The sequence below is a fragment of the Castanea sativa genome, chromosome 5 (assembly GCF_040712315.1).
Source record: "Castanea sativa cultivar Marrone di Chiusa Pesio chromosome 5, ASM4071231v1".
Taxonomy (NCBI): Eukaryota; Viridiplantae; Streptophyta; class Magnoliopsida; order Fagales; family Fagaceae; genus Castanea; species Castanea sativa.
In genome coordinates this window covers 7500862-7526252 of record NC_134017.1, presented here as the reverse complement: position 1 = coordinate 7526252, position 25391 = coordinate 7500862, and the positions used below count along the sequence as shown (strand labels likewise).

At 31.3% G+C, this 25391-nt stretch overlaps 1 protein-coding gene across 3 annotated transcripts; it reads left to right on the top strand.

Annotated features, from left to right (window-relative positions):
* Positions 1-8786: 8786 nt before the first annotated feature.
* On the top strand, positions 8787-16123 carry LOC142636097 (receptor-like protein EIX1). 3 transcript variants are annotated; one of them, XR_012844252.1, is made up of 4 exons: positions 11096-11415; positions 11798-11873; positions 13996-14225; positions 15700-16123. XR_012844252.1 is itself a non-coding variant. In XM_075810172.1 (2 exons), the coding sequence occupies exons 1-2, from the start codon at positions 8787-8789 to the stop codon at positions 11833-11835; spliced, it is 648 nt and encodes a 215-aa protein (XP_075666287.1). In that variant the 3' UTR covers positions 11836-12469. The 3 variants fall into 3 exon arrangements, 1 of the variants encoding a protein (XP_075666287.1); XR_012844253.1 differs by lacking the exons at positions 11096-11415; positions 11798-11873 and adding an exon at positions 12768-13134; XM_075810172.1 differs by lacking the exons at positions 11096-11415; positions 13996-14225; positions 15700-16123 and adding an exon at positions 8787-9396 and having other exon boundaries at positions 11798-12469.
* The last annotated feature ends 9268 nt before the right edge of the window (positions 16124-25391 follow it).

The following is a 25391-nucleotide window of genomic DNA, read 5'->3' as shown; positions in this document are numbered from 1 at the left end:
ACTCTCTCATTGTCTTGCACTCATCAATAGTGCGATATTAAAACATGGTGTGAGCAAGTGTGTATGCATGTGTCTTATAGATGATTTAAAACCATGGTAGAATATGGCTTTACATTGCGTACCAAGTATTCTCTTTACTTATATACCCAAAACAAAAATTATCCAACCAAATGACTCAAGCCTAAATAATATTTAATCCCTTAATTTTTTTTATAAAAAATACTTATAGGGGTTTCGGCGTCTTGATGGTAGTAGGAGGCCAATATGACGGAGGCAGTAGCCCCTTAGATTTCTCTTTCTCTCTCTTTCAAATGTTTTGTTAGTCTTAGGTCTTTTATTTTGGTAATATGTAGTGAAACAATGTGGTTTATTTAACAATCCATAACATTTTTGTGTCTCTCTATCTCTCTCCAAGGTCTTATTTGGTTAGTTATTACTATTAGTCTTTAATTATTATTATTATTATTATTATTATTTAAATATTAAAAAGGCGGGCATGCTAAAAGACATGAAAAATAGAGAAATGTGTGATGTAAGCTTAGGCAATAAATGAGAGATTAATGAGATAATAGTAAAATAAATTAATATAAACTTTTGAGTAACAGTAAAAAAAACTTAATGAAAGAGGTAAAAAAATGCTAAATGCAAAATTAGAATGTCTATATATATATAGTGATTATTCATTTATAACTCCTAATCACTAATCATCATAAGTCTCAAAAAACTGTGATAGGACTTTATCATACGTACAAAATAAGCATAGATTTTTTTTATCTTTATTTTTTTTAAAAGGATATTGCTATTATGTTCATCCTTATAAGAATTTAAGCAAAGATTAAATTTTCATTATTTTTGACAATTTTTCTTTGATTCCTTTATAATTTATATATTGTGTTGGTTTAAATGAAATTTTTCGTAAGCTTTCAGAGAATGGACTTTAGATAAGATGTTCAACTTTTATACACCAAGCATTGGCTGTAAGTCTTGTACATGGAACAAATCGAGATAAGAAATTAAGAATATGGTCCATTTTGGTTGGCCTTAGCTTGATTTGTCTGGACATCAATTTTCTCTCTTGCCAAAAGTCCGACTTATTTTAGGTGGAAGTTTCCTTGATTATTACTTGTATACAAAATTCCAGGATCATTAAATTGGAATAGGTCATTACTGACCAAACCAATTGGAATAGGATGAAATTTCTTCCCATCTATGATAAACATTGTGTACACTCCAAACTTTTTCTGCATGAAATTTTTCTCAACCTTTCAGAAGATGGACTTTAGATAAGATGTTCAACTTTTATACACCAAGCATTGGCTGTAAGTCTTGTACATGGAACAAATCGAGATAAGAAATTAAGAATATGGTCCATTTTGGTTGGCCTTAGCTTGATTTGTCTGGACATCAATATTCTCTCTTGCCAAAAGTCCGACTTATTTTAGGTGGAAGTTTCCTTGATTATTACTTGTATACAAAATTTCAGGATCATTAAATTGGAATAGGTCCTTACTGGCCAAACCAATTGGAATAGGATGAAATTTCTTCCCATCCACGATAAACATTGTGTACACTCCAAACTTTTTCTGCCTCTCATAATAATACGTTGTGGAAAGGAGTCTTCTAAGTCCAACATGATTGAGAGTTGTAGTTGAGACTATGGCCCATAAGATTTACTATTCAATACTTTGTGAGAAAAATTAAACACTCATTTGATGTAACAGGAGACTATGGAATTTGACACTGCATACACTGGGGTTTGTTCTTGATGTTGTGAAATTGGTGTAGGTATTAAAAACTCTAGTTTGATTAATTGGCAAGTCTTGTTCTTTAAGCGTGAAAAGTCTACAATGGAAAACTTTTATGTTCCTACAATAAATGTTTTGGAGAGAAAATTGTTAGCTCCCCACCCCATTGGGACCCCCTATTTATACAAAGGAAAAAAGGTCCAATACTCTTGAGTATGACTTAGTTACATGTGGAATTTTTGTGCAATTGTGCCTAGATTTCTTTTAAAAATTTAATTATAATTTAAACTCTAATTTGGTGATTTTTATATGAGTTTTGTGGTTTGATTTTGATTTAGTAAAGACACATTAGCCAAAAGATACGAAGGTAGAGCTATTAAATAAATCTGTACTTTCAGATTAGCAATTACCGATGGCCAATGCTACATTGTCATTTGTGGTTGTGGTATGATTAAGCGGTATGTTGTTTGGGCAACTAATTGAGGCAAAGAAATTAACCATATTAAAAAGGATTAGCAACTTTTTCTTTCTCCTTTACCATTTGTGGTATGTATATGCCTTTTTTCACATATGCTCAAGTGAAGTACCCATTAGGATTTTTCTTAATTATGATAAACATATTAATTTTTTTAAAGGAAGTTCTATATTTATTGAATGATATATATATATATATATGTGTGTGTATATATATATATATATATATATGTGTGTGTATATATATATATATATATATATATATATATATATATATATATATATATATATATATGACAAGGGCCATGGAGCTGAATTGGCATATCCTCATACACAAAATGTCTAGGGTTTAAGGGAGAAAATGTTCAAATTGTGGGAGTCAGGGAGAAAAGGTTCAAGTTGCGGGACTAACATACATATTGTAATTATTTCTATATATATATATATATATATATATATATATATATATATATATATATATTGTTTTCCTTGAGCAAAAGCAGCTACGATGGAAGGGTGGAGTGAATGGTTTTTTTTTTTTTTTTTTAACCTTGAGTATTTTGGGTTTTTTCAAATGAGTAATGGCTCCTCTTAGGCTCCTAAAATTTTTGGTTTATTGATTTTGCTATCTATAACTTGATTCTTCTTTACCCAATTAAGTTTGGAATTTTTTGTAAGTACATTTTTTCTTCAAGAAAATGAATAGAAATCTCCCTTCATGTTCATGCTCATGTTAATGTTCATATTTGTATCTTTTGCAATACTCAATAAGTTGTTTACTCATGTTGTGAATTATCAATTGTAGTTTAAAAAAAGAATAAACACAATATTGTTCAATTAAACTAACTAACAACATTCCAATCATTTCGTGCACAATGGGGTGATGAAATGGTTGTTCAATTTATTTAAGAAATGTGATCTAGCTAATAGAAATTAAAAAATACAATAACTTTCATGCATAGTCATGAATTATGCCTTTACGTATATCTTATGCATTTTATGAGTTTTATTTTATATAAATGTATTTAATAAAATTAACAAAATTTATCATAAAACCCTTCATTGTATTTCTTAAAATCACTACATAAAAATGAAAGAAGTTTTTTTTCCCTAAAACAATGTTCTCTAGTCATAATATTTACCAAAAAAGATCATACCAAAAAAAATTGTGCAACGCATGGGCCAATAACCAGTCTATATATATATAATTAAAGCCAAAACTAAGAGAAAATTTAATTAGATTTTAAATTGGATTCCAATTATTGTCTAATTTTGTGCTACTGTCCAATTTAAGAACATTGATTCCAAATACCGATGGACTCATCCTTTCGAATATATTGCAATATACTAACTTTTTTTTTTTTTTTTTATGAGATAGTGGCTCCTAAAAAAGGACCATATATGGGACTATGATTTCATGAACAACATGTAATTTTAAATAGAGTGATGGTAGGTTGCTATACATCTATATATTGGAGTCTAATTTTGCGCCATGTGTCTCATCTAATTTTTAAATTTGTGTGTCAAATGAATTATTAGGTGCAAAAATCAAAGAGTCTAAATTCAATTAGATTCTAAATTGAATTTTAATTAGAGTTCAATTTTGTGCCATGTGTCCCATCTAATTTTTTAATTTTTGTAGCAAGTGAATTATTTGATTCAAAAACCGAAGAGACTAGATCCAATTAGATTTTAAATCATATATATATATATATATATATATATAATTGTGATTGTTTTTAAATGTACATGTGCATATGCACGGGATTATACATTACTTTTATTAAATGGATGTATCAATTTTTAAACACAAAATAGGAAAATAATTAGGAAATTGATATATTACCTTGTTGACATGACACTAATTATATTCATTACCATGTTAGTTTACAAGATTTTTATAATATAATTGGCAATAACTTTAACTTTTTAAAATAATGATAATGTAAAAAATTGAGATTTGGCTTTTCCTTTTTTTATTTTTTAATTTTCATTTTAAAATTAGGTAAATAGTGTGTTTTGTAGATGATGTTCATGAGCACTTTAACTAAAAAGTCAAGACTTAAACCCCATTTGGTTGGTGAGAAAGCAGAGGAAAAGAAAAAAAAAAAAATTTCAATTTCTGCTAATAAAATGACATCTCCTTTACTTATGGAGATGCAATTAATATATTTTCAAATATTTTATTTTATTTTCTAATTAAGGACACGTGATAATTCAAAGCATAGCTTAGATGGCATAAAAATATTATTTTGATATTAATGTTAGATAAATCAATTCTTTTCATGTACCACTTAATAATAAGGATTATTTTGATAAAATACAAAAACTTTAGAAACAAAATTGACACATTTAAGATGTTAAAAACCATTTCGATACATTATACAAGTGTTAAAGACTAAAACAGTAATCAAACATGTTTTTTACATATTTTTATTGAAGATTAAATTTTATAAAGATGTGGTTTAAAACCCAAGTTTTACATTTTCTAATCCCAACATGTCACATCATCTTATCATATATTAAAAAAATAAGCACAACCACACTCAATCAGTTATAATACTCATCTGAAAATTCAGCCAAATTGGGAGTTTATTAAGACGTTATTAATTGTAGTATGATGTACTGAGTTTTAAATAAAAAGCTGATGTGATATCTCTTATTGGATAGTGTAAAACACGAATTTTACATCACATTCTTATCAAATTCAGACGTTTTTTATTAATATCCTCAAAAAAAAAATTTATTAGTTGAATTTGGAAACTTGTATCTTGTTTAGTTGTAAGGGAGATGAAAAGGAACGAAGGGAGGAAAAAGTAAGGGAAGGGAAAGGGAAGAAGAGAGAGTTGTACGTAGAAGGATTGCATTAGTACAATTTCTTTGAAAGAAAGGTCTTCTTTGAAAAAATAATGGGACTGTTTGAAGGATTGTGCTAGGAAAATTTTTAGAACACAAATGTTTCTCAAAATTATGGGTTGTGACAAAAGTATGAAACTTCATCAAAAAAGAAAAAAATATGAAATATTGAGGAATCGGTCAAATTGTGTATTCTCACTTTTTAATAGAAAACTGAAAAGTGAAAATGCTTGGGACTATCACAGCACATATTGATATAGAAAAGCTTAATGAAAGAGGTAAAAAAAATTCTAAATGCAAAATTAGTGCACCACTTGGAAAGACCTCATACACTTCCGTATGATGTCTCCTTTTATATATATATATATATATATATATATATATATATATATATATATATATTGATTGATTGATTATCTTTGTCAATGTACAAAACTAAGCAATCATTAAACTGTTGATCTCCCATTCAATTACAAATACCTTACCAAAATAAGTAAAAATAAAACAAAATGCATTATCCCTTTTTATGATATGTTCCAACTAATTTTTGTATTCTTTAAACTAATTAGGATTAAATTGACACAATACTCCACAAATTTTTTTTTAAAGGAAATTATGGCCAAGAGGTTGACAAGAACCTCTTTATAAATATGCTCTTCTTATTTCATCTTGATCATTAAGATGAAACATTTTCCCATATCCTAGGATCTAAAAGAAAATTATTCAAGGCAATACGAATTTTCTTAGAAAATGAATCTTGAAATACAAGTGATTTCCTTATAAGAAATTTATTCATAGTACTAGCAAAAAAGTAAAGAGTAAACTATAAGTTCATTCAATATATTCAACTTATGCATTTAGTTGTTACATTAATCATGTTCTACAAAGTATTGAGGTATTAATTAAGTGCATATGCATGTGTAGAAAATGTATCAAATAAATTCAACAAATTCAGTAGAAGACTAAAGCAAGCACGAACAGACTAAGTGACTAACTATTTGAAAATGTGTTTTTTAGAAAAAAAATATATAATGATTTTAAAATATGCCTTTTGAAATCAAAATTAAAAAAAAAAAATCACAACTAAACATTTGATTTGGGCTTTTGGGCTAATTTGTATGTGTTTGGGCAATTTTTGAGAAGTGCTATATCTACATTATTTTCATAATAAACCCTAACTGGTAAGTTGTTATTGGTTCTAATTTGAAATTAGGAATGAAATTATCTTTTTGTTCACTACTATTAGGCAGTAACAATATGCCACTTAAGATTTATTTGTGAAAATGTTGTTAACATAGCACTTTTAACAATTTTTTGGTTCAATCTTCATTGGACCAAAATTTTCTTTTTAATGGCTCAAATTTTTATTTAGGGTGTTCAAGATTTTTTTAGAGTGGTCACGAATCTTTTTTAGGGTGGTCAACAACACATTAATTTAAAATTTAATTTTTTAAGGTCTATATATAAAAAATAAAATTCAAGTCAAGGTGGTCACCACCCCGATTAACAAGTAAAGCCGCCCCTAATAGTGGAAAATATTGCATAATGGATCAATGGTCAACAAGTCAAAAAAAGAGAGACAAATTCTAGATGATTCTGACATTGATGGATAACCTCTACGCGGTTACTTGAAAGATGGATGTCAAATGAACCTAAAGCAACATCTCATCACTTATGAGTGGTGAGCATTGATCTATGGGGGTTTTACTTAAAGCCTATATTATCACTAATTTAATCATGTCATTAAGAGCACATACACAAGATATTTTACTCCATCATGAGCCTCAAGTTCTAAACAAATGTACTCAACATGAATTTATGGTCTTAGATGAAAATTAATGGTCAATAAGTCACACAACCAAAAAACAAAAGATGTCAATAAGTCAAATTCTTGATGATTTTGATATTGATAAAAAATCTCTACACTATTATGTGAGAGACGGTTGTCAAATAAACCTAACACCACATCTCATCACTTGTGTGTGGTGGGCATTGATCTTTGGGGGGTTTGGCTTAAAGCCAATATTATCACTAATTTAATCATGCCATTAAGAGCACATTCACATGATATTCTACTCAACCGTGAGGCTTAAGTTCATAAATTTTGGGCCTTACATGAAATCATGTCACATGGTGGAAAATATTGCATAAAGGATTAATGGTCAACAAGTCACCCAACTAAAAAACAAAAAGATGTCGATAAGACAAATGCTTAATGATTTTGATATTATTGAAAAATCTCTATGCGGTTACATGAAAGATGATTGTCAAATGAACCTAATACTACATCTCTTCACTTGTGTGTGCTACGCAATGATCTCTAGGGGTTTGGCTAAAAGCATATACTATCACTAATTTAATCTTGTCATTAAGAGCACATACACATGACTTGACATTGTATTCAATAATGAGCCTTAAGTTCCAAAAACAATTTCCTCAACATGAATTTTTGGCCCTACATGAAAATTATGTTACATGGTGGAAAATATTGCATAATAGATTAATGGTCACCAAGTCACCCAATAAAAACAAAAATTCAATAATTCACATTCTAGATGATTATGATATTAATGGAAGGGCAAGATATTAATGGAAGGGCAAGACTTAGGTATAGTATTTAAGTGCTATTCCTTAGGTTCCCCTGTTAAGATTCTGCCATGTGGATTTTTTCTTATGGAATGGAAGTGTATTTTTTTAATTAAGTGGTCACATGACTGAATTTTAAGAGGGGAATCTAAAGAACATGACCTAAGGTATTATACTTAAGTTTTATCCTTAATGAAAAATCTCTACATTATTAAAGATGGTTCTAAAATGAATCTAATACTACGGGTCCGTTTAAGAACAGTTTATTTAGTTGAAACTGAAATTTTTTTACTAAAAATGTAAAAAAGATGAAGTTAAAAGCTAGTTGAATAATACAATGAGATCTATAAATAGTATCAATTATACAATGAGACCTATAAATAGTATAAAAAAAAACTATAAAATTAAATAAATTTCTTCCCAAATTCTCAAAAAGAAAAAAAGAAAAAAAGAAAAAATCTTCCCAAACGGACTGTACATCTCATCACCTGAGTGGTTAGTGTTGATCCTTGTGGGTTTGGCTTAACATAATATAAAAGCACAAGTCAACAAATCAAGGTCTTTATTAAAATAATATAATAATAAGAAAAATAAGGAATGGTTTGAAAAATCACTATATACATGGCCGCCTCTTTTGAAAAATTTTTATTTTTATTTTTGTGAGAAGTAAAATATTTAGAAGTCTAAAATTAATTAAATTATATATATATAATGAAAAATCATTACAAAATTTATAAAAATGTAAAGATAAAAAAAATATAAATCAATACCATAAATAATTTAAATTTCTTCTAAATTTTTTGATTATCCTCGTGCATTTACACCAGACTACAACAATAATATATAAACTTAGGAGGGAACCAAAACATCAACTTGCACTGGCCACACATGATTAGGTAAGAAACTAATGAACCTTACCTAATCATGAAACAAACAAGAGTATTGGTAATTGGCGTTTGGCATTTGGCTTAAGTCAATAAGTCAAAGTCTTGATTAAAATAATATAATAATAATGAAGAATCCCTATATATTATCACGAGCTGCAGTAACATTCAATTGCATCACCTCCACTACTCATATTTCAGCTTTTCTTCCTTCAAACTTCCCTTCCTTCAATTCGTTACCATGGCCGCCTCTTTCGCAACTCTTCATCATGTGCTTTATTTAGTATGGTTCCTTCCCATTGCCTTCAGTCTAAGCTTCTTCTTCTTCTTCAAAGCAGAGTCAATCTCAAATGTCTCTTGCAATGAAAAAGACAAGCAAGCCCTTCTAACCCTCAAACGTGGTCTCACTGATCAAGAACACGTCCTCTCATCCTGGTCTGACCATAAAGATTGCTGTATTTGGGACCGAGTTTTCTGCGACAAGAAAATCGGCCGAGTCTCTGAGCTCCACCTCAATTATTCGAGGTTAGGCGGTGAGATTAGTAGTTCGTTGCTCCAATTAGAACATTTGAATTACTTGGATTTGAGTGGCAATGACTTTAATTGCACTCCGATCCCAACTTTCCTTGGTTCAATGTTCAGTCTCACATATCTTGACCTCTTAGGCGCTAACTTCTGTGGACTCATTCCTCATCAGCTTGGGAACCTTTCAAGCCTTCGCTATTTGTCACTTGGAGTTAATTCCCTCTATGTAGATAACCTTCGTTGGATGTCTGGTCTCTCTGCCATTCAACACCTTGACCTGGGTGATGCTGACCTTCACAGAGAAGTTGATTGGCTTCAAATAATGAGTAAGTTCCCATCTCTTTCGAAGCTATACTTGTACAATTGCCAGCTTGATAGCCTGAATCCATCTCTCGGATTTGTCAATTTCACGTCTCTTCGAGTCCTTTCTCTTTTTGATAATCATTTCAATCATGAGATACCTAATTGGTTCTCTAATCTCAGTACAAGCCTCTTAGAGCTTTACCTGTACGGCAATTCTTTGAAAGGCAATATACCGCCTAGCATTTTCAATTTAGAGAAATTAGAACATCTTTTTCTTGGAGATAATTCTTTAAATGGTCCTATACCTTCTTCCGTTGGGAATTTATCTCGTATAAGAACATTATACCTTGACCAAAATCAGTTGAATGGCACCATTCCAAAGAGTCTTGGGCTTCTCTCTAAGTTAGAGATATTGTATGTCGGAAAAAATTCTTTAACAGGTACCGTAGATGAAAGGCATTTCCAAAAACTCTCAAAATTAAAGGAACTCTATATGTCTGAAGCACCTTTGTTCTTTAATGTCAATTCCAATTGGGTTCCCCCCTTCCAACTTGACTATGCCTACATGAGCTCAATCAAGATAGGTCCTAATTTTCCTTCATGGCTACAATCACAAAAATCCCTTAGTTTATTAGATATGTCCATGTCAGGAATCTCAGGTAAAGCTCCGGGTTGGTTTTGGAATTGGACTTCAAACATTAGAATTATCAATCTCTCTAACAACCACATAGAATGTGATGTATCAGACATTTTTTTGAGTTCTACTGTCAAAGTGCTCAATATAGCTAACAACTCATTTTATGGACCCATTTCTACTTTCTTATGCCAAAAGAAAATTAGAAAGAATAAATTAGAGGTTTTAGACGCATCAAACAATCTCTTATCAGGAGAACTTTCTCACTGCTGGAAGTATTGGCCGTCTTTGACCCATTTAAACGTAGGGAGCAGTAATCTAGTAGTTAGAATTCCCTACTCCATGGGGGCTTTAGTTAACCTCTAATCATTGCGTTTACAAAACAATAGCATCTATGGAGATATTCCTTCATCATTGAAAAAGTGCTCAAATCTGAGTCTCATTGATATGGGTGATAATCATTTGTCCATCATACCACTATGGATTGGAGAAATGACAGATCTTATAGTTCTCCGTCTAAGATCAAGTGAATTCAAGGGTTATATACCTCAACAAATATGCCAACTTTCTTCTCTTATAGTATTGGATCTTGCCAATAATAGCTTATTAGGATCCATACCAAACTGCTTGAAAAATATTAGCGCCATGGCATTCCCAAATTCCTATGATATTTCATCTTTTTCTATGCCTTTGCTGTATTCGTATGTATATGAAGAGTATGTTGAGAATGTTGAATTGGCTCCCAAAGGGAAAGAAATGGAATACAAAGAAAACCTTAAATTACTTAGGCTCATAGACCTTTCAAATAACAACTTGTCTGGATCAATCCCTACTGAGATTTCAGATCTTTTCGAATTACGTTTTTTGAATTTGTCTCGAAATCATTTGATGGGAAAGATACTAGAAAAAATTGGGAGTATGAAAGAGTTAGAGTCAGTTGATCTCTCACGAAATCATTTATCGGGTGAAATTCCTCCAAGCATGTCTAATTTGACATTTCTTAGTCTCTTGGACTTGTCATACAACAACCTCTCGGGTAGAATTCCTTCAAGCACCCAACTTCAATCATTTGATGCCCTCAGGTACATTGGAAATCCTCAGTTATGTGGTGATCCTCTTCCAAAAAGCTGCACAATTGAGGAACAATCTTTGAATAAATCACCAATTGGCAGTGTTGAAGATGATTCTGAAAACTCCAGCTTCTACATTGGTATGGGAGTTGGATTCGCAACTGGCTTTTGGGCAATTTGTGGAGCTCTCTTCTTTAATAGGACTTGGAGGCATGCTTATTTTAGATTTGCGGATGAAATAAAAGATTGGATTTATGTGACTACAATGATAAAGATGAATTTACTGGAAAAGCTAAGAGTCTGCCTTAGTAAGTGTGGCATTGTTATCTAGCCAAAAGGTATTGCTTCAAGTTATGTCTTGAATATTGTTTCTTTCATGTTATTGTTGTAGTCAAATACTTTTAATATACAATTTAATTCATAGCTAAATGTGATAGTCATTTGGTTTTTATTTCACAAATATGACATAACTTTAGCCTTGGTTTATGATAGTTTTACTGAAAATACTATTCCCTATTTCAAAAATGGGTTTCTCAGCAAACTCTATTCAATTGAGCCAAATCTATGACTGTTATTGAATTGAGTTGGGTTTTTGATAACAATATTAGTCATAAAGTTTAAAACTTTCTTTCATTTATGCTATGCTTTCTTATCTTCTTCTTCTTCTTCTTTTTGTGCTTTTGTATGACCATTTTGCTCTTTTGCAAAAAATATTCACAGGCTGTGAAAACTCTTGCAATCAAGACAATTACAATTAGAAGCGGACAGAAATAAATTGTTTCTATATATATACCAGGTCAGTGTAACTATGACTTTGTTATCTGAATTATCGTGTTTGTTACCTTTGCATATGAACTATATGCGGCTGTTGGTACTGGCCAATTTCACTAAGGATGTTGTATGTAATGTGAAAAGATAGGGACCGTATCAGCAGTGTAGACCATTTGATTGGTTTATATTAACCTCTTGAATGAATGTTTTGCCCAATTATGTTGATATACATGATTATGTTTGAAGTAGAAATTGTATGGATTTTGATGTTATGGTCAAATTAATTAAAGCAAATTTACCATAACAATGAGATTTACCTCAAATGACTTCCTCTTCCATAATAATGAGATAGAGGGTAAGGTTTTGATTCAAAACTTAATGAATGCATAATATTCCAATAATAATAGTAATGATATAAAAAAAGACTATTCCCTAAGTTTCAACCCTATCAATTGTCGTATATTGTGTCAGATTTATTTGTAATAAGTGAATGCATTAGTTAAGGATTTTTATTTTTATTTTAAATTTACTCGAAAGAAGTGGTAAATTATCATTGAGATTGTGTTTGGATGACCTTATTTTGACCGTCTTACTTTGTTTAAAAATACAACTATAGTTAAAAAAAGTGAGGCTTTAAAAAACTTTACATAAGTTGTTTGTTGAAATTAAATATACATATTAATCTAAAACAAACATAACCTTAGCATATAAAGTTTATGGTTGGGCATCAACTATTTTCTAGTTCTTGTCTCTGAGGTATTTAAAGATAGAAGTGAATGTAGTATTATAATGATTAAGAATTTTAGGTTGGATCACCACTATTAAATATAATTTTTGTGCCTATATTGGTTTCAAAGCTTCTTAAATCTTAATTACTGAAAAAGTTGTATTACTTGCAAGGTGATAACAGCCCAATAATAGTAGATGTGACATAACTTGCCTATATTGGTTTCACCTTTGTCATTCAATGTACTACTTCATTGGTTTTCCTTTAATCTCAATTTTTTTTCTCATTAACTGTTTGGGAAGGGATGCTAAAGAGGCAAAAGCAAAGGGGTTCAATGAAATGGTTTGTAAAGCCTCTCTTACTGATCAACAGAAGCAGGTTCAAGAAAACATTCATGCTCAGATTAAAAGTTTCTCCATGTGTATAAATGAAATTCTTCTGCCTTATACTAAAACGATAAATGAGGCACAAGAACTGCCTCCACAACCAATAGCTGCTCCTTGTCAGAGTGGCCTTGGTTTTGCTGTTGGCAGGAATGGTCAACCTACGAACTATCCTGGTAAGATTCTGTTTGTAATAAAAAACCCTTTTCCAATGTTGCATTATAAGCTTGAAGTTGTGTGAGTGTAGCTTGAGATGTTTAGGATCTTTGAATTTTCTTGTGGCTCATCCTTGAAGTAGGGGGATTATATTGATTTGAAGGAATGATCTTTTGATTTGTCCATTGATTACCCTAACTTCTTTAATTGTTTCCTTAAACAAATGTAATTATTTAAAATATTTAAAGTTATTCAAGTAGAGTTGAAGTCAACATCCAATCACTTTTGAATTGAAGTGTCAACAAAAGAAAGATGCCTTGGGGATACTTAAATTGACTCTATGAGGCCTCAATTGGGAGTTGTGTTATCTCTAGCTTCTATAAGGCCTTTCTTGAAATCATGTTTTTGTGTTTGTGATGTGATTCGTTCTATAATTTTTAACCTTTTTACTTCTAAATTAATATTCTTAGATGAACTGGTGATTTTATAAATTTTTTTGGAAAGATAATATGCTCTAGTTGTTAGATTTCTTGCCAACTTCAATGTTGCAAATGGACATTTCCCCCTTTTTTAAGAACAAGGTGGCAGGTGAGATTGAGGGTTCCTGACCCACCCTTATGTGTAACTTACCAATAAAACAAAAAGATTACTTGCAAGCTCTGATGCTGTTAATACCTTCTAGAATATCTCTTGGCTTCTTTTCACTGAAGTTAAAGCTCTAAAATAGTATTTGTTCTTTTTTGAATGCCATTCTTATTGCAGCTAAACAAGGAATTCAACCAGTTTGTAACCTAAAACATGAAATTATTTGGATTGAATCCTTGGAAACCAAATTGATTAAAGGTTATGTGAAGTTCTAATTTTTGATTGATATTCGACAGGGCCTTGATTGGAAGTCATTGTATTGGAGGTAACACATATAGAGGTTCAGATTATTTTACTGCAAGAAAGTGCTAGATTATGATCAATTCTCATTTTAGTATTTGGATGTCATGCTGCTGGCTAACAAATACATGGATATGTGGGAAAAAAAAAGGGGATCAATATCTCATGAAGTACAAGGATGTCCTCCAAGCTGGACTTATGCCCTCCAGTTTAATCTCCTTATGTGGTAAGAACTAATCGGTGTTCATTTAATTATATGGTTAATGTTTCAAACTTTTTCTTGAATATATTTCCCAATAACATCAAATCAACCCTTGCCGCATCAGAGGTTGCATGAGAGGGCTTCAACTGGGTGCCAGTTCCATAATACACAGCTGTCAAATATGTTTGATTGTTACAAAATTCATTACAATTGCGCATACAAGCAGGATCCCATATCATAGTCGTTGTACTGCAATCAAATTAGAATGTTTTCAGCACCCGGATTTGATTGCAAGACTATCAGTTTTTGCTTAATGTACTGGAGTATATGTACTTGTTGAGCTTGGATAAATTTCTTATTACAGGAAAACATCAAAATCCAGAAATCTGTATTGTTGTCTTCTGCTGAGTTGCTTGTCTAATAGTTGTGAAATTCCTTAGGTTTCCTTTGGTGGCAACATTGCTTTGGGTTGTCTGCTGCAATTAATTTGATATTCATGATCATGTATCGCCACACTCTTCTGCATCTTGTGGTACAGAGGCTCTTGACATTTCCATCATTTGACACTTTCATTTGATTTTTCTTGTTGACCTTGTTGTCTTCAATAATTATTGAACTGCTCCTCATATTTAATAAGTTTTTTTTTTAAATCAAATTGTCAACAATGAACTGTTTTTACTAATGCCACTATAAACATAGCTAAACAATGCCCTTTTTGGCCTACATGTAGAAAACACATGAAGTTAGAATGCAATTTATGTCATTTTAATTTTTATAATATAAATTATGAATTTGTGAAGAGAGTGGTTTATATGTACAACGCATATTTTTTTTTACCATAATTGCATTATTTGGGTTTTAAGTATCTATCTTCTGTTTAGGTATAGACGAAGTCTCAATTAATTATTACAAAATTTCGACATTTGGTTCTGATTACTTAAAGCTTGTGGGTTTGTCATGTGTGTTCTAGTTCTCCCATTAAAGTACCAATTACTAATGATTTTTCTGCGCATCATTGAATTGTGCTGAACTCTTCGAAAGACTAAAGGACCTCATTGTTTACAAGCTTGATGGTGAAATACTTCACAAGGAAGCTAGCCAAGCTATATGTTTAGATGGTGAAGCTGATGTTGGTACTGTCATAGCCTTCTAGCCTGTTGTAACTTTGAGGATGATCCATTCTTAATAATAAAAATCCTAAGCTCTTTTTGTTATAAGTGAATAAATTAGTTGTTAAGGCCTTTTTTTTAATATAAATTATGTTTACAAAGTAAAAATCAAATAAATTTTCACGATTGTGTTTGGATGAGCCTATTTTGACTGCCTTACTTTGTTAAAAAATAAGCTGTAGAACAGTACAACTATTCTTAGAGAAATAGTACAAATTTTGTTTGTTCCCTACTTTGCCACTTGGATTCATGTGAATTTATGCTGCCTTTGTTGCTCAAGGTACAGCTTCATCGGATGTGCTTTAATCACAAATTTTTTCTCATGACAGACTTGAACATCCAGCTACAACCATTTGGGAAGGAATGCTGATGAGGCAGATGCAGAGGAGATCATAGAATGGCTAGTAAAGCCTCTCTTGCTGATCAACAGAGCCAAGTCCAAGAAAATATCCATGCTCAGATTAAAATTTTCGCCATGTTTATGGATGAAATTCTTATTCCTGATAATAAAAGGATAGGTGATGCACATGAATTGCCTGCACAACCAACAGTTGCTTCTCGTTGGAATGGCCAACCTACTGACCATCCTGGTAAGGTTCTATTTGTAATCCGGAAACTTTTTGCAGTGCTGCATTATGAGCTTGAAGTTGTGTGAGTGCGGCATGAGATGTTCTGGATCTTAGAATTTTCTTGTGACGCATCCTTTCTATGTTTGAAGTAGTGGGATTATCTTGATTTGAGGGAAAGATCTTTTGATTTTTCTGTTGATTTCCTTAGCTTCTTTACTAGTTTCCTTGAATAAATTTAGTTATTTAAAAAGTTTAAAGTTATTCAAGTAGAGTTAATGTTAACATCAAATCACTTTTGAACTGAAGTGTCGGAAAAAGAAATCTACAATTGGGCAGCAAAGTGTGGGAAATGGGATGGTGACCTTCAGGGATGCAGGAGGGGAGGGGAGGGGAAGATTTCTTGGGGATACTTAAATTGATTTTATGGAAGGCATATTCAAGGAGTATTTAATTACTGTCCAGAATGCCTACTGGGATTTTGTTGGGGAATCTAATGCTATATTCATTATCTCTAGCTTTTATAAGGTCTTTCTTGAAATCAAGTTTGTGTTTGTGATGTGATTCATAGGTAGTTCTATACTTTTTAACTTTTTTTCTTCTAAAATAATATTCTTAGATGAACTGCTGATTTTATATTTTTGTAATGATAATATGCTCTAGTTGGAATCAAATTAGAAGTGTTTCTACACCTAGATTTTCTACAAGACTATCAGTTTTGTTTATTGTACTGGCTTATAGGTACATGTTGAGTTTGGATAATTTTCATATTACAGGAAAACATCAAAATCCAGAAATCTGTGTTGTTGTCTTCTGCTGAGCTGCTTGCTTGTCCTACGACTGAGAAATGCCATAGATATACTTTGGTAGCAACGTTTCTGTGTCTTGTCTGCCGCACTTAGTTTGATATACATGACCATGTGTCATGCTCTCTTCTGCATCTTGTGGTGCAGAGGCTTTCTTGACATTTCGTCATTTGACACTTTCATTTGATTTTTCTTGTTGACCTTGCTGTCTTCAATAACACTTGAACTGCTCTTCCTTGTATTTGATAAGTTCTTTTTATTATTATTATAATTATTTTTTTCATTGTTAGTATTTCATCAAATTGTCAACAATGAACTGTTTTTACTTATGTCACTAGCGACATAGCTAAGCAATGCCATTTTTGGCCTAATTAGACATAGAAAACACATGAAGTTAGAATGCAATTTATGGCTTTTTAATTTTTATGATGATAACTTTTGAATTTGTGAAAAGAAAAAAGAGAAAGGACTATACGTACAACACATGGTTTTAGGTTTTTTGTATCCATCTTATGTTTTGGTACAGAAGAATGGTTTTGGGTTTTCTGTATCCATCTTATGTTTTGGTACAGAAGAAGTTTCAATTAGTGATTCAAAATGTCACTGTTTGGTTCTGATTATATAAAAGATTGTGTGTGATGCGCGTACGTTCTAGTTCTCCCATTTTAAGTACTAACTATTAATGATTATTCAGGACATTTGTACCTGAAACAAAGCCATTGAATTGTGCTGAACTCTCCAAAAGACTGCAGGACCTCATTGTTACAAGGTTGATATCAAGCCATCTCAAATGCCACACAAGAAGCCAGCCAAGGATTATATTTAGATGGTGAAAGTGAAACTAATTTTGGTGCTGTCATGGCCTTCTAGCCTAGTGTAACATACTCTACCAGCGTACTATACATTACAGTCCTGGATACCCAAGAGTTGATGTGCAAAACACATATAAGGTAACAAGGTATGATGGAACTGTGATCAATGCCCAACATTGGGGTTTTGGTGGCTACTAAGGTACTTCATAATGAAGAAGCGTTGTTAGGCTACAGATTGAGCAAGTTAAAGCGACGATGCATGATATACTCCAATGTATGAAGAGGACCAAAGGAGATGGAGCTTCGTGTATGTTGTTTAGCCATAATTTTATTCCAGACACCTTCTCACCCTGGTGTACTTTTTCCATATTTATTAGTTAGCAATCAGATTTTTCATTTTAACTGTTTTGAAGTTGCAATCGCCAACCTTTGTAAATTACAGAGTTATGGCATCTAGATGAAGATTGTACTACTTTATGCTCAAGTTTTCTTCATGTACATAGAGTTACGAGTAACATAGTTCTGTACTACCTTATGCTCAAGTTCACTTTATGCTAGTGGGTTGGCTTAGTAGTTCTTAAGGCTTCATGATATCTATGAGATTATGAGTTCAAAACCTCTTGCTAGCATCTTGGGCCACTCTCAAGTGAATTCTCCATGTAATTATCCTATGTGTGTGGGATGGGGGGACTGCACATGCCTAAGAGAATAGTCAAACACCCTGTTATCAAAAAAAAAAAAAAAAAACACGTAGTTTTGTATGCTTGAGTTTTCTTCACATACAGAGTTTGGATTAGCAACTGTTTTGAGGGATTGGTTGTGGTTTCTTTCCTTTTGAAATTAATTCTTTTATGCAATGATGATGGAAAGATATTATTAAACACATGATGACAGATTCAGACATTTACTGTGAGATGTGATACTATCTTAGTTGTTATGTTGAGTTGGAAACTTGCTTTGCTTTTGTAGTTTTTAGCATCATTGAGATCATGTAAACAATAATGCATCATTTTGATGCAACATATTTAAATCCAAAGGGCTGGATTTTTTTACTGTGGTGCGGACACCAAGTTAATGCCCAATTGATTCCACTAGTCCATATTATGGGATTCAAATTTTGTTTTGAGGGTTTTAACTTTCAAGGGTTTAATTGCAATCTTAATTATGAATTATGAATTTTTTTTTTGCTACAATTAGGAATTATGATTTGATTTCCCTTATTTCATGTACTTTGGTACCTTATTCATAGATCCTAGAGTAATCCCAAACTCTCCAAACAAGGCTGTTTTGCATAGTCCGGGACTATACAATAATTTTCCCACCAAATAGCGACTACTAGATTCTACATTAACATTACATTGCACTCCAAAGTGAAGTCTTGGTTCAGTTTTAACAACAAACACCTTATAAACCTTCAACATTAACAGCAAATACACACTCTTTTTTCTTTTATGTGAAACCTCTTATGACTAAAATGTAAATAAATTCACACATTGCCCAGGTCTAAACCAAAAATAAAAGTAAAAATTGTAAGAAACTTTAGATTTAAACGTAATAATACGGGAGAAATTTATTAAAATAGACTAATAGAAAAGTTAGAATTTGCTTCATTTCTAGGGATCTGTCACAATGTAAGTGTTGAGAAATAAGAATCGAGATACATAGTACGTTAACCTAGTGGGGTTGGCCAAGTGGTTGGGCACTTGATCTCAAAGTGGCTGTCTTGGGTTTGACTAGGAGCTCCTTAGTTCAAATCCAGGCACCAACACTTTGAAAAAACTCCCTAGGCTAGCGATTTACACCGTTATGGGCCCACTTGTTGCGAACAATAATTAATCTCTGGTGGAAAGCTTTGAGGATCACTGTGGGAAACCAAAAAAAAAGAGATACATAGTACGTTTGTTTTGGCAACGAGCCACATGAGTGGTGGAGATTTTTGTGATTTAGTCCTCTGGAGTTGTACAAGTCCACGTTACAAGTGTTAGATACCGTGGTATCTAGCCCTCAAATGACGGTGATTTTTTTTTTTTCAAATCAACAATTCTACCAATTCTTTTGTATTCTTGTCATACTATTTTCAAGTCAACTTTAAATATTCCTGAGATAAAAAGGAAAAAAAAAAAAAAACCTTTATGTAAGTACATATATTGATGAAAAGTATCATTTTTTAAATCATTTTATTGAATGTAAAGTTTTTTATTATCAAATAGTAGACATCAGATTGAATCTTGCCAATATATAATTAAAAGAATAAAAAACCTCATTGATACCTTTGCAAGAAAATGATATATAATTGTTATTTAATGATCACTATAAATTAAAATTCCATGTAGTGAATTGGAAAATGCACCAACTGATGTTTTGTAGTCTACTAAAAAAAAGCCACGGTACCTTCTCAAATAAAATAAAAAAAGCCAATATATTTGGTACATGCATATTGTAAAGTTTTAGACCCCTTAACACAATATGTTTAACCTAATATTAAGCCAAGTTGATTAACAAGTTTGTTAATTAAAACTAGGTTAAACCAATATGTGTAAAAGAAATATAATGCGGAAATATAAAGAACACAAAGATCTGATGACCTAGGAAAACTAAACCGGTAAAAACTTGGAGAAGATTTAACCTAACTATCCTCAAGGTAAAACAGATCCACTATGAAAGAATTAAAGTTTGTACAATAGAAGTTAGACCACTAACATTCTATTGTTACCTCAAGTAGAAAACTTACTATCACAACCACGTGATAGCTCCAAGTCTACAGACTACTTCTTTTCTTTGATCCATTGCAACCACAAGTTCTCCTACTTGTGACTTTGAGACTCCACTCAAAGATTTCAGATCTTCGTTAAGTTTTTTATGCAGCAACTGAAGCAATCATCAAGCTCTTGATATCAATCTTTATCTTGATAACCCTAAGTATGCATGAAGGTAAACACCTCTAGATCTCACAAGAGATTCAAACACACAGCACATCAAAAGCCTCTAAAACGTAGTTAGGGCTTTTCTTTTATATGAGAAGTAAAACATAAAACCCTACATATCAAACAGGCTTAGGCTGAGTTGGAAATTCTGCAGAAAAAACAACCTGCATGTGATTTAATCAATCGAGTCTAATTTTCGATTGATCGAGTTTTGCAGATTTAGTCCAATAAATTCTACGGTCACTTGATTCAAACTTTACAATAAAACATACTTTGAGCAAGCCTAAACCTAGACTCTATATTTTGATCATGTTTGCCAACACATTACACATTAAAATTCTAATACATTAGTCCCCAAGGTCTTAGAACCTAACACATATTGATAATTGCTTTAGCTTTTGCAAGTTGACTTGAGTAGCTTACTCAATGAAGCGTTGAACCTCCTTCCAGCTTTATATGCTTTGGCGCAAGATGGACACAAGATTTCAAGCTAGGGAATAGGAGTATGAGAAAAAAAAAACTTTAAATAAGCATCTATATAGTATTAACAAACTATGACAAATACACAAAATTATTATTTTTCAATACAATTAGATGCAATCATCTACTAACAAAGACAAAAAATACAAAATACCATTGTTTTTAAATATATTATAGTGAAATCATCTATGCAATCTCAATTTATAGATTTACTAGTTTTCAATTTATAAATTTATCTAATTTAGTGAGCTAATATAATCTTGGAGGACAGGAGTCCCAATTATAAAAAATAAATAAAAAAAGTCTGGTTAATATATGTTCTTAAGACATACATTAGTCATTTATTTTAAGAAATTTTTTTTAGGAAATTTTTTAGGAAAAAGCTTTCTCATTAATTTTTTTTTTCTCCTAAAATGGTTCACTAACATATGCCCTAAGGGCATACGATAGTAAAACACATAAAAAAAAATTGTACTTAGAAAAAAAGTCTTCTTTGGGTTAAGGGGGACTCAGGCCCTTATATCCCCCCCACCCCAGGTCGATCCATATTTTGTGGAAGAAGATGAAGATTGTATTTCCACAATTTGTCTCACACTATTTTCAAGTTCACGCTGCCTTCAACGTTCAACCTTTATTTTATTTTATTTATTTGAGAAACAAACTAACTGCTAAATACACACACACACACACACACACTTAATTACACTCTCTCATCAAATGTCCTCAATATGAGTTTCCGGCCTTACATGAAAATTATTCCCCATAGTGGAAAATATTGCATAATGGATTAATGATCAACAAGTCACCAAAAAAAAAAAAAAAAAACAAAAGTTGTCAACAAGTCAAATTCTTGATGATTTTGATATTGATGAAAAATCTCTACGTGGTTACGTGAAAGATGGTCATCAAATGAATCCAACACTCCATCTTATCACTTGTGTGTGGTGAGCATTAATCTTTGCTCTTTGGGGGGTTTGGCTTAAAGTCTATGTTATCACTAAGTCAATCATGTTATTAAGAGCACAAATGCATGATATTTTACTCAATCATGACTTCCACACAAGTGTCCATAACATGAATCTCTAGCCTTACATGAAAATTATGCTGCATGGTGAAAAATGTTGCATAATGGATTAATGGTCAACAAGTCTCCCAACCAAAAAAAAAAAAAAAAAACAAAAGATGTTAGTAAGTCAAATTCTTGATAATTTTAATATTGATGAAAAATCTCTATGCGGTTACATAAAAGATGGTTGCTAAATGAACCCAACACTGCATCTCTTCACTTGTGTGTGTGGTAAGCATTGATCTATGAGGGTTTGGCTTAAAGCCTATGTTATCACTAAGTTAGTCATCTATATATATCTAAAAGTTGAAGCGTAGTATTTATTGTTATTACGCTCCAGTTGAACCACATTAGCGTCTACGTCATTATCTTTTTTCTTTTCAATTTTTCTATAATTGTTTTTAACATTTATTTTTTTAATATTTACATTTCTTTTCTAACTTTTCTCCCTCCCTTACCTTTTTATCTCCCCACTACTTCTCCAACCTTTCTCCCTCCCGTATCTTTTCATCTCCCCACTACCTTCTACATTAATGTCATTCTTCCTTTTTTCCTTCATCTTTCTTTATTTTTGTCTCTTCTTATTCATACTCTCTTACTATAACTTCGTCATTACCCTCTTTTATTCTATGCATAGTTTTCCCTCATAAAAAGGTTATTTCCCCCCCCCCCCTCTCTCTCTCTCTCTCAATTTTTTGGTGGATTTTTTAATTTTTCTTGTCTTCTGTTTTAGGTTGATAATTTTTTATATTTTTAAAACTCTACTTTAGGTTGATGTGATTTAGTTTAGTTTTTTTAATTTTAATTTTTTGGTTCTCTTTGATTTTTGAATTTATCCTATTGCGTCAAAAAGAACTAAATATAGCATATAAAAATATAATATATATTTTTATATCCTTTAAAACTCTACTTTTGGTTAATGTGATTTAGTTTTCTTTTTAAATTTTTTTTTGGTTCTCTTTGATTGTTAAATTTATCCTATTGCGTTATAAAGAATTAAATATAGCATATAAAAATATAATATTATTCTATTATATAGCGTGATTTGGATAATTTCATATTTATTGTTTTTTAATTTTTTTATTCTCTTTGATTGTTAAATTTTATCCTATTTCATTATAAAGAATTAAATATAGCATATAAAAATATAATATTATTCTATTACATATCATGATTTGGATAATTTGGTATTTATTTTATTACACATCATGATTTTTTATGGTGCCCAATTTAGATGTTAAACTATGAGACTTTACTAATTTTTATTTATTTTTTAACCCTTTGTGGTGGACAAAGTACTCTTAATAGTTGTATTAAGAGTTTCTCTAAAAAACCTTTTCCCCTCTCCCCATGTGTGTGTGTGTGTTAATACTTAGTATTATAAAAAAAAAAATAGTTGTATTAGAACTACTCTATAATGCCATTTATTTAGAGAAAAGTAAAGGCTAGTCAAATGAAAATAATCAAATGAGTGACAAATTTTAGCTTTTACAATTTTACTTTAATTGTTATTATTATTTTATAACAATGCATATATAGAAATTTAATTCTTAGTTTTTGCTACTAATTGTTTATTTGATAATATGTTTTGGGTGGATGACATTACAATTTTTGGAAAGAAAATAACCTTAATAGATTATCAACAACAAATTGTTTTTCCTAATTGGTCCAATTAATCATTGTTAAATTTATTAACTTTCTTAGTTATGTTTTTTGATGTTTTGAATTGTAGGCAGAAAAAATAAGGTTTGAGAAAGTTTGTTTAAAACTAAAAGAATAATTTCCAAATTTCATATTCTTTTTAATGATTCACAAAATGTTATAAATAACTTTTATTAAAAATGAATATTTTCCTTAATTTGCCTTTAAAATTTCTGAGAAAAATTGTATTGTTTTCATTTTGGTACAACAAAAATTATATTTATGATTTATTATTGTTTTTATACTACATTATTCTTTATTAAATTGGTTTAAATTGTAAAAAAATAAAAATAAAACCACCATAAAAGTAATTATCACACGCAACGTGCGGGTTCGCGACTAGTGTAATTAAGAGTGCAAATTCATGTTATTTTACTCAATCATGACTTCCACACATGCAAATGTCCACGATATGAATCTTTGGCCTTACATGAAAATTATGCGACACAGTGGAAAATATTGCATAATGAGTTAATAATTTAATGATCAACAAGTCACCCAACAAAGAAACCAAATATCTTAGTAAATCAATTCTTGATTATTCTAATATTGATGATTAAAATATATGCAATTTCGTGAAAGATGGTCATCAAATGAACCTATCACTACATTCCATCTCTTGTGTGTGGTGATATCTTACTCAATTGTGAGCCTAAATTTCCACAAATATCCACAACGTGAATTTTGGACGTGAATTTCCTGTATAATCTCATTTTCTGACCTTCTAACAAGGCTCATTGCCTAATTATTGTATGAACTAATGGAAAATACTTCCCCAAAAACCCAACCTTTATGTTAACTCCACCATCAAATCATAGGTTTTTTTTTTTTTTACAAGATAAAACTCTACTCTATCCTAATTTAAGTGTGTATATGTGTGAAACTCTCTCTTGATGACTTGAATCCCGACCTTTGCCCCCCACACCTCACAAACACTTATACTTGTGGAAAGACCGTTGCGCTAAGGGTGTACGGTGGTGATCATAGGTTTTTGAAAAACTGATTTTTTAATAAACTAACAAGAAGTACATGGTTAATATGGATAAGGATCAACCTTTCTTTGATGGTCATGCAAAATGATATTGGCAAAATTTCAGTGCGGACTATAATTAGAATTCAGCTTATAGCATGAAAACATCCAAAGACCATTGCTTATGTTCTCTTCTTCTTTATTTATTTTTTGAAATATCCAGGAAGATACGTCAGAAAGCACTCTCATTTACTAATACAAAGCTACAAACCTCCTGCTTTCATTCAGTGAAAAAGAAAAAGAAACACACATGACCTTTTACTTTGATTACAAGTTCTAAAATTGTAACAGCAGCTTGCTTCTTTTCATGAAGGCCGAAAAATATAGTTCCTTCATATTCTTGCATTCATCGTATCAGAATGTTCAAATGTTCACAACCTGATAGACTGAGGCAGCCATTCCTCTTCAGTGGTGCCATGTCCTGGCTGTCTTGAGCTGTTGGAGCTGAATGTATAAACATGTTTAAAATTAAAGAACTCCATTCTCAAAATGTACATAATATTTACTTGCCTCTAGTTTTGCAAGATCTTGAGGATCCAAGTTACACGTTGTAAAGACATAAAGGAAAATGGAGGGATTTGAAGACAAGGGGGATTCCTTCCGGGGGATGGAATCCCTGAAGCAATGGTGTTGGTG